This window comes from Littorina saxatilis, linkage group LG4, assembly GCF_037325665.1.
Source record: "Littorina saxatilis isolate snail1 linkage group LG4, US_GU_Lsax_2.0, whole genome shotgun sequence".
Taxonomy (NCBI): domain Eukaryota; kingdom Metazoa; phylum Mollusca; class Gastropoda; order Littorinimorpha; family Littorinidae; genus Littorina; species Littorina saxatilis.
Window position 1 is genome coordinate 56,753,846 of NC_090248.1, and position 10,000 is coordinate 56,763,845.

The window sequence follows — 10,000 nt, forward strand, 5'->3', positions numbered from 1 at the left end:
ATTCTGGAACGCTGAAGAAGAAAGAAGAAGGTGTGAGACTATTTTTAGTTTCTAAAGTTGACCTTAATTTACTTATTCTTGTGTTAATGAATTTATTATGGTTTAAGTAAAGATTATGGTTGAAAAATAAGTTTATCACATGAGATAGAAAAAAAAATCGAGCTTGTTGTGTATGAATATATTCTAAGGTCAGTGTTTACACAAACTACTGAATTTGATGGGTCTGTTGTTGTTATTATTGTTTTGTGTGTATTGCTTTGTGTACCTGTATGTATGGTTTTGTGTACCTGTATGTATTGTTTTGTGTACCAGTATATATGTGCGTTTTTAGATTCTGAATGTGTTTTTCTCATCCTGACAGACTTCTGGACAGCGGGGCGCACGCTGACGTTGTGTTTGACGTGCACGGAGAGAAGTTTGCGGCTCACCGCTGCATCCTGTCGGCTCGCTGCCCGTACTTTGCTGAGCTCTTCCACAGCAAGTGGCAGGGACGTCACACCATCGACCTCCGGCACAAACTGGTAATTAATTACCCCTCTCATCTAGCATGGTTGTCCTCCTTGGTAGCAAGCTAGGTATTCTATGATCACAGTAAGTGACAGGGTAGTCACACCATAGACCTCGGGCACAAACTGGTAATTCTTAACCCCTCTAGTGTTGCCCTATTATCCGTCCTGGTAGCAGCTTGGGTATTCCTTGGTTATTCTATGATCACAGTAAGTGACAGGGACGTCACACCATCGACATCAGGCACAAACTGGTATCAGAGGGTCAGCTGTGATGTAATCAGAGTTATTGTCATCTCATTTTATCACTCATTTTCTGTCGCTTACTTCATGCGCTGCGTTGGTTCTGTGTGCAGATGGTGCCCTGGGCTTTTCAGTCCATTTTGCAATACCTGTACACAGGTAGGTCCTACATATAATCACACAGCATTTTTGACTCACCCTCCAAATTTCTCACACTCATAGATGTTTACAATCAGCAGACATTTCAAGGTCCCGGCATGAAAATGTTTACTGGAAAAGATAAATCTCTGCTGAAAATATCCGCTGAGCTATCACTGTGTGATGTGTAGTTTGTTGTGTAGTGTGATGTGAAGTGTTATGTTACAGGTAGACTGGAGACACACCTGGACTTTGTGGAGGACTGTGTGCGACTGGCCAGACAGTGTCAGTTGGAGTCGCTTGTCAGTCTTATGGAGGACGCCCTAAAAAAGACGCTCGACTTCCGTGAGTGTGACACAACTTTCTTCTCTGGCATTTCCCCCTCTAAACGACCTATTGTCTTTCTTTACATACCTAAATAATACCATACAACAACAATTACATGAAAATGAGTGTTATTTTGTATCATGCTTTCAGCTGTAAGGAAACAGTAAGAAAGAGTGAGTGAAAAGAACTGTCAGAAGAATGAATATAGAGTTATGAGAAGAATAACAACAAACTATCAGGAGAATTCATGAAAAGCTGTGAGAGAAATGAGTAACAAGTTGCGTGAAGTGATATCAAAACAATAAGTCAATATGTGGGCCTAAATCTAACATCAACACCGAAAACTAGTCATCACCGAGACTTAAAAGTAGTTAGGCTTGGCTAGCTCAAGGCCGAGATGAGTCACACTTTGTCTCCGCAGGCATGCGAATGCTGTACCTTTATTCTTTAACTATGTGAACATAAGTTATCTATTTATTGTTGGATTGAGGAATTCATGAGGAATTCAATACAATCATATTTAAGTCTATTGGTGAAAGTTTGACTTTGATAACAACTTGAATGAATAAAACTAATTAATTGATTTGTAAGCTTCCCAGCTGAAATGCAATCCCATAGTCCGGAATTGAATGTGTAACGAAAATGTCGATCAATGTGTTGTGTTTGTTTGCCAGAGTCGACAAAAGTGGGGGTGAGTGTGACAACACTGGTGGTGGAGCAGCCCCCCACCTCCCTCTCCCTCCAGGTAGAACTAGGTCAACTGGCAGAGGCCGCACTGCCCCCCTCCTTCTGCTCCTGGGTACGTTGTCACATCACTGAGTACATTGTACGCACGTTGCTCTGACTGCCAGGTACATGGTGGCACCTGGTTGCCTGGTCTTACCTGCTGGTTCAGTTTCACTGTGTGAAGCGCACTGGCCAGATAGAATTACTGACTTGAATTTTAGGAGCATGCAGATCTTGTCAAATAAATCTTGTTTGACTTTTTGTCATGGAAACATCCAGTGTGGCTTGAGTTAATTATCCTAACTTAGCTAGCTGTGATATTTAGTGTTACTGTTGTTCCACAGAGTTAGCCTAACTAAACATAGCTGTGATGCAGTCTAGTCTGTAGTTGGCCAAGTACGTGTATCTGCGCTGTCTGTGATGGCTTGTGTTCCTATCTGTCAGGTGTCGGGGGAGCTACCCTTTGAACAGCAGCTGTCGCAGCCCTTTGCTGACGTGGCGTTTGACGTTGAGGGACACCGCTTCCTGTGTCACAAGGTAACGCTGCATGCTTTATTCTTGCTTGCAACATTGGGCACACAAAGTTACTTGTGTCCCGTTCTTCTTCTTCTTCAGCGTCTGACGGTTGTGTGTGTGTGTGTTTATTTTCTATGTATTGTCGTGTGCGGTTGTGTTTGTGTGTGTTTATTTTACCTGTGTTGTTGTTGGCAGATGTTTGTGTGTGTTTATTTTTCCTGTGTTGTGTGCAGGTATTTGGGTGGGTTTTTTATACCTGTGTTGTTGTGTTCAGTTGTTTGTGTGTGATTATTTTACATGTGTTGTTGTGTGCAGGTGTTTGAGTGGGTTTATTTTTTCTGTATTGTGTGCAGGTGTTAATGTGTGTTTATTTTACCTGTGTTGTGTGCAGGTGTTTGTGTGTGAGAGAAGCGACTACTTCCAGGCGTTACTGGAAGATCATTTTGGCGAGGCCACCAGCAGCAGCACCCACACCCACACCATGGACAGCGACAACGACAGCGAAAACGACAACATCCCCGTCATCGCACTGAAGGACATCAGTGCCCACGTCTTCTACCGCGTCCTGACCTATATCTACCAGGACAGCTGTGAGGTCAGCATTCTCTCCCCTTACAGTGGAACTCCCTTTGAACCAATGAACAGCCTTGTCATTTACCTTACAATGGAACTCCCTTTGAACCAATGAACAGCCTTGTCATTTACCTTACAGTGAACTCCCTTTCAACCAATGAATAGCCTTGTCATTTACCTTACAATGGAACTCACTTTGAACCAATGAACAGCCTTGTCATTTACCTTACAGTGAACTCCCTTTCAACCATGTAAATTCTTGACCCCAACATATTGGGTGGGGAGTTTGCCCAGTCGGTAGAGGCGCTGGCTTTAAAACCGGTTGTTACTATCAGTGTGGGTTCAACCCCCAAGTTCGGTGCGGGATGTGTGTCCCAGAGTCAACTTTGTGCAGACTCTCCTCGGTGTCCGAACATCCCCGTGTGCACGCATGCACACGATAAAGAATCGCAGGGTCACAGCGAAAGTCTCAGGCCTTGGAAACACGAATACATGCATGCAAAAATATGAAGCCTGGGTGTCCGTTTGGCCAACAGCCAATAAAGTAACCATTTCAGCACTGACCCAAGTCGACACAACCCGGTCCCTAGCCCATTTCAGGTCTCCTCTAGCAGCCGGCTGTCTACATCCCCCCCCCTGCATTTTTATTTTTTATTTGCATTCAAAAAAAGCCGGATTTTCCCATGTAACATGCCCCCAATGACTTTGCCGTGAGGGTGTTAAACTTACATTTTATTGTGTCACCTGTTTAATGTTTATTTGACCACAGCTGACGGAGGACACAACCCATGACGTGCTGTGTGCGGCGGACATCTACCTGCTGCCGGGCCTGAAGCGACTGTGCGGGCTGGCACTGGCTAGGATGACAGGTGTGGACACAGTGGTGTGGATGGTGCGGGCCGCACGACTCTTCTCCCTCCCCCGTCTGGAGGCAAGCTGCTTCGAGTTCATCGCCAACAACCTGCCCGAGGTACTGCAATGCAAAAAACATGTTTCTGTTGGTGTATCTGTACACTAGAATAGAAAGAATTTTTTTTATTTGATTTACAGGTAACAGAGTAATTTTTTATTTCAAGTAAGAAGTGTAAGTAGAGAACAAGTTGGTGTGGGTGTACAACTGAATGGCCTGTGTTGCAAACAGTGTTTGACTCACCTGAGTAATTGGTGAGTATTAGGATTCATACGTCTCCCTCTGTATGGACGGCTGGCCAGACGGCCGTCCGTGGACAAAAAACTTAACATTGAGGTTATCTCAGATGTTTTTCAAGCTAGACCTGTGAAACTTTGCACAATCTTATTGTTTGATGATCTTACGAAGTGACCCCAGTTTGGTTGACCCTCGTCAAATTTTGGGGTCAAAGCGGGAAGTTTGTTTCATAAAAATTACCATTAAGGTTATCTCGGATGTTTTTAAAGCTAGAGCTTTAAAACCTTGCACACTTTTAGGGTTTAATAATCTCCAGACTTGACCTAAGTTTGATTGACCTTTGTGAAGTGTTAGGGTCACAGGGGGTCATGGTCGATTCATAATAATCTTACATTGATGTTATTTCAGGCGTTTTTGAAGCTATAGAGCTTTGAAACTTGGAACACTTCAAGGGTTTGGTACTCTGTCAACATGACCCTAGTTTGGTTGACCCCCGTCACATTTTGGGGTCACAGGGGGGTCATGTTCGCAAAAACTTTGCTTCGATATTTTCTCAATTATTTTGGGAGCAAAAGCCTTCAAATTTGACACAATTGTAGGTGTTGATAATCTGCAGACATGACCAAAATTTGTCGTGTGGTCATCAAATTTTATAGTCCCAATATGAAAAAGTTTGCTGGAAAAGATTTTTACCACTGAAAATGTCCACTGAGCTACCAAGGATATAAGTATTGACCTCATTAAGCTATGATGTCATTGTTTAGATTTGGTCACAGTATTGGCTAAACTATTGGTGATGACATCATATTATGACTTTGTGCAGACTCTCCTCCGTGTCGGAATACACCCATGTGCACAATAAAAAAAAACTTACAGCAAAAGTCTGAAGACTTGCAAAATATGAATGCATGCATGCATGAAGGGGCAAAAACTTGTGTAACGCAATTCAGTCGCTGCGTGCTATCCCCAGGGATAGCTACCTGCATTCCCGTGAGGGAATTTCAAATACCAACATCTCTGCATGGAGCGTTTAGTCTGTGGTCAATGTTTAACATCACAGTTTGTGAAGCACTGAACCTTTGGTATTTGAGCATTGATTGTTCTGTCTGTGATCAATGCATGTGTCTTACATCACAGGTGGTGGAGCAACAGGAATTCGCCAACCTGGTGCTGGAGGATGCGGAGCAGGTCAAAGGTCGGCAGGAGACGGACAGCATCGACATCATCGACGAGATCCGCTTCTACGTGGCCAACGTGGTCAACTGTGTGTCGGACCTGCAGGACGCCGACCACAAGCTGCGGCTGATTGACGCCCTGCTGGAAGACCTGGGACTCGACGGCTAACTGAGGGCTGATTGACGGTGGACTGACGGCTGATTGATGGCTCATTGACGGTTTTTTGAGGGCTGGTTGAGGGCTGACTGAGGGCTGATTGACGCACTGCTGGAAGACCTTGGGCTGGACGGCTGATTAAGGGCTTTTTGATGGCTGATTGAGGGCTGACTGAGGGCTAACTGAGGGCTAACTGAGGGCTGACTGAGGGCTAACTGAGGCCTAATGGAGGGCTAACTGAGGGCTGATTGAGGGCTAACTGAGGGCTAACTGAGGGCTGACTGAGGCCTAACTGAGGGCTGATTGAGGGCTGACTAAGGGCTAACTGAGGGCTGATAGAGGGCTAACTGAGGCCTAACTGATCTGGTGTGTGAGAGTGAATTGAGTCACGGAGACGGAGTGTGTTAGTGTGTGAAGATGGAGACGGAGTGTGTGAATGTGTGACGATGGAGACGGAATGTGTGACAATGAGACGGAGTGTGAATGTGTGAGGATGGAGACAGAGTGTGTGAATGTGTGACAATAGAGACTGAGTGTGTGACGTTACCATGGAAGCCTAGGGCCTTGACGGCATAACAGCGTTGCAGTTCCACTGCTGGCTGTGGCTGGCATTGCACCAACACTGGCGCGACAGCGACCGGGGGCTTACTTTTATACTCATCTGAGAGAGGTGTTTACTATGTATAGTGATGAATACATGATAACTATTGTGACCGGTGCAAGCCCCTGAATTGACACTGCTGAGGTGACTGGGGTTGGACGAGGGATTTTGTTTACAACAGACTTGTGTGTCCTGTGTGTGAGGCGTGTGGTATCTTGCTTACAACATACTTGTGTGTCCTGTGTTTGAGGCGTTTGGTATCTTGCTTACAACAGACTTGTGTGTCCTGTGTTTGAGGCGTGTGGTATCTTGCTTACAACAGACTTGTGTGTCCTGTGTGTGAGGCGTGTGGTATCTTGCTTACAACAGACTTGTGTGTCCTATGTGTGAGGCGTGTGGTATCTTGCTTACAACAGACGTGTGTCCTGTGTGTGAGGCGTGTGGTATCTTGCTTACAACAGACGTGTGTCCTGTGTGTGAGGCGTGTAGTATCTTGCTTACAACAGACGTGTGTCCTGTGTGTGAGGCGTGTAGTATCTTGCTTACAACAGACGTGTGTCTTGTGTGAGTGTGTGGTATCTTGCGTGCACAGTTTACTGAGCACCATCAGTGTTAACTTTCCTCACACCGCTTTAGGCTTGCCAAGGGAAAACTTTCTGCTTGAAGGAGAAAAGCAAATTTCTATCAGAAGACTTTCCTCTTGTGGTGTGAGGAGCAGTACACGAAAACATTCAAATGAGCAGCATCAAAAACTACAAGGTAAAACTGAATTCAATGAGTTTTTTTGTTGTTGGAGTAGCGTTCACTCTGGTAAATGGTTATCGGTGTGAGGAAGGTTGTTTCTAATGTTGAGCAGTGAGTAAATGGCGAATGAGTTCTCTTCCTCTCCATGTTACAGCTATTTATATGTGTCTATACTGGAAGTGTCCATGTAACTTTACACTCTCTGTGAATGAGTTCTCTTCATCTCCATGTTACAGCTATATGTCTATACTGGAAGTCTCCATGTATCTTTACACTCTCTGTGAATGAGTTCTCTTCCTCTCCATGTTACAGCTATATGTCTATACTGGAAGTGTCGATGTATCTTTACACTCTCTGTGAGAACCGTACTTATGCAAACATAGTTAACATCAACTCAGAATGTTCAGCAGCTGTGTACTGGTTGGCTCTTTTGTTATTTGTACTAGGCGTTGTTATTGGCCTATTTTATTCATAAATCATGTGACATGAATGATCTTACGTGCATCTAACTGCGGGCTTTGCTGCCTGTGTATGTGTCTGTGTGCTCTTTGATGAGTATTTTCCTTTTATATGAGACATTATTAATGCATATTGTATTAATTGTATATATCATGTTGTTGTTTGATTGAACTTGTTAAGCGCCTCGAGCTGTGGGGAAGCGCCATTTAAATGTTCCATTATTATTCTTATTCTTATGTGCATGATACAGACCTGGGAACCCATACGATTTCGCCGTATTTTGTACGCATGATTGTCGAGAATACGCTCAGTACGGTCAGTGGGAAAAAAATACGACGAGAAAAATTCCTAGACTACTTTTCTTCACAAGCCCATCCTGAAGCTGATCCAGTATTTTGGCACATGATTACATCACTATATTAGCCGCTGTCGAAAAAAATATAATCGGATCGTGTCAATCAATCAAAACAGCCAGGCAAACGAAAGTACGGTATTTGGCGAAATCGGCTCCGAGAATAAACAAGTGAAACAAAGAAGAAAAGTGAAAAAGTTTGAAGAAAAATATCACACACACACACACAATTTGTAACCAACACACACATGTAGTCCCGCCCGGAATAAGCTTTTTTGGGATGATTTACGACTTTTGCGCACATTTCGAGCAGACGAAAACACAATCGGCGGCTCTCGCTCCTCCAACTATCGCGAGACACCAAAAAACGAAATCTCGCGTGCGCGAGATCCTGATACATCCGGTGTTTCTCTGTACGCTTGTCACGACGACTTGTTGAAAAACGAAGATTCGCGAATGAAAGAGAAAAGCGCCGAGTCTTGAGTAGAGAGCTAATAAAGTACCGGTAATAATCGCTAATCGAGCGAAATGAAAATCCGCGGCGACTTCCATTAGGTGAATGCTATTCAAGTTTAGGTAACATTTTAGCCGCATCTTTTTATAAGCCACAATGCGATTTTTTGTCTTTAAAGTCGCGGCTTGTAGTCCGTCAAATACGGTACAGTTTTTGTCAGTAAAAATTGAAAAAAAGCATTTGTTTTAAATGTATAGGTAAACTTAATTAACGGTGTGACGGACGGGCATGAGGCATGTTTTAATCATGGATGTGCAAATGCTGTGTGGAGTACGCTCATTTTTTTGAAAATACACCAAGTTTGTTTGAGAATACTCAAAGTGCAAAACAGGGGTTCCCAGGTCTGATGATAGAAAGGCAGGTTATGCCTGTGAAATTGTGCATAATGATATTATAAGCAGCGCTGTTATGTTGCCCAATATATATGCAATACTTGTTCCTAACACTGAGCGATAGGTTGCTGTGATTCCCATTCTTGGAGATGCATATAGTTTGTTATTGAATTGTATTCAAGTAAAACACTACATTGCAAAATGTATTTGTGAATTTTATCTGTGTTGTCTTTTGGTTGCTACTAATTCCTCTGTTATTTACTTTTAGCATAATGTCAGACTTGGGTGTAGTTAATCATAAGTCATGCACGTGCTGGTGTAAATATGATATGTTAGCCTTGAAAGCTGCACTTTGTAACGCTGTGGTTTTTTTTCTTGTATGTTGTAGCAAGTTACAGTTACACGTTTGCTTTCTTTTTAATTTAAGATCGATGTTTTCTTATTTTTTTATTACATTTTTGATTTGTAATTTTAGAGAGTGGTGGGGGGAGGGGGGGAATTGTATGTGTGTGATGTCTTCTGTAAATCAAAGGTTATTAAAGCTGTAGTGGGTTTTATTACAGTCATGGTGTGTGTGTTTGTGTGACGATGGAGACGGAGTGTGTGAATGTGTGACGATGGAGACACTGTGAGAAAAAAAAAGGAATTGGAGATGGAAAAAAGAGAATGTTAAGGAAGGGGTTGATCTTTGTTGTTTGTTGTTCCTTGCCCTGTGTTAACAACTTTGAGGTGCAGAGTAAATTTTCCTTTCTTATTTGTGAGTACATGTATAGCAAATACATGTATACAAAAACAGTCTGTGTGAGAAATGCTTGTTGATACATGTAAGTTATTGGTCACTTGTCATCAGTTTGGCTTTTTGTGGATACAGGACGCTCCGGTGTGGTCTCCCCTCCTCCTCCTCTCCCACCCCCCCCCCCCCCCCCCCCTCCTCCAACTGTGACCCACGCGTTCCCTTAAGACTTTGGACCTTGCAAGTGGAGGGATGGTCTTATTACACCTAAAAGCCTGGCCAGATCAGAGATAGTAGCTAGACCTTGCAAGTGGAGGGATGGTCTTATTACACCTAAAAGCCTGGCCAGATCAGAGATAGTAGCTAGACCTTGCAAGTGGAGGGATGGTCTTATTGCACCTAAAAGCCTGGCCAGGTCTGAGATAGTACCTAGACCTTGCTAGTGGAGGGATGGTCTTATTACACCTAAAGGCCTGGCCAGGTCTGAGATAGTAGCTAGACCTTGCTAGTAGAGGGATGGTCTTATTACACCTAAAGGCCTGGCCAGATCAGAGATAGTAGCTAGACCTTGCTAGTGGAGGGATGGTCTTATTACACCTAAAGGCCTGGCCAGGTCAGAGATAGTAGCTAGACCTTGCTAGTGGAGGGATGGTCTTATTACACCTACAGGCCTGGCCAGATCAGAGATAGTAGCTAGACCTTGCTAGTGGAGGGATGGTCTTATTACACCTAAAGGCCTGGCCAGGTCTGAGATAGT

The 10,000-nt window shown here is 43.8% G+C and overlaps 2 protein-coding genes and 1 long non-coding RNA gene across 4 annotated transcripts in view; 1 reads left to right on the top strand and 2 right to left on the bottom strand.

The window, feature by feature from the left end:
- LOC138965143 (ankyrin repeat and BTB/POZ domain-containing protein 1-like) overlaps positions 1 to 8,729 on the top strand; it is a 13,224-nt gene extending 4,495 nt beyond the window's left edge. The window contains exons 5-13 of one of the 2 annotated variants that reach the window (XR_011455333.1): positions 362 to 521; positions 863 to 908; positions 1,116 to 1,232; positions 1,889 to 2,013; positions 2,385 to 2,477; positions 2,848 to 3,051; positions 3,799 to 3,999; positions 5,314 to 6,312; positions 6,546 to 8,729. Coding sequence is in view for 1 of the 2 variants with exons in the window: in XM_070337266.1 (XP_070193367.1) it covers positions 362 to 521; positions 863 to 908; positions 1,116 to 1,232; positions 1,889 to 2,013; positions 2,385 to 2,477; positions 2,848 to 3,051; positions 3,799 to 3,999; positions 5,314 to 5,520 (1,153 nt within the window). In the remaining variant the exon portion in view is untranslated. Of the gene's footprint in view, positions 1 to 361; positions 522 to 862; positions 909 to 1,115; positions 1,233 to 1,888; positions 2,014 to 2,384; positions 2,478 to 2,847; positions 3,052 to 3,798; positions 4,000 to 5,313 lie in introns of both variants that reach the window. The other variant, XM_070337266.1, reaches the window with a different exon arrangement.
- The window catches only part of LOC138965142 (ankyrin repeat and KH domain-containing protein mask-like), a 46,962-nt gene continuing 40,829 nt past the window's right edge, over positions 3,868 to 10,000 (bottom strand). The window contains exon 4 of the transcript XR_011455332.1: positions 3,868 to 4,002. The gene's annotated coding sequence lies outside the window, so the exon portion shown is untranslated. The remainder of the gene's footprint in view (positions 4,003 to 10,000) is intronic.
- LOC138965140 (uncharacterized) overlaps positions 9,443 to 10,000 on the bottom strand; it is a 626-nt gene continuing 68 nt past the window's right edge. The window contains exons 1-3 of the long non-coding RNA XR_011455331.1: positions 9,943 to 10,000; positions 9,673 to 9,744; positions 9,443 to 9,606 (exon numbers count right to left, since the gene is read on the bottom strand). The exon at positions 9,943 to 10,000 is cut by the window's right edge and continues 68 nt beyond it. This is a non-coding gene — a long non-coding RNA (uncharacterized lncRNA). The remainder of the gene's footprint in view (positions 9,607 to 9,672; positions 9,745 to 9,942) is intronic.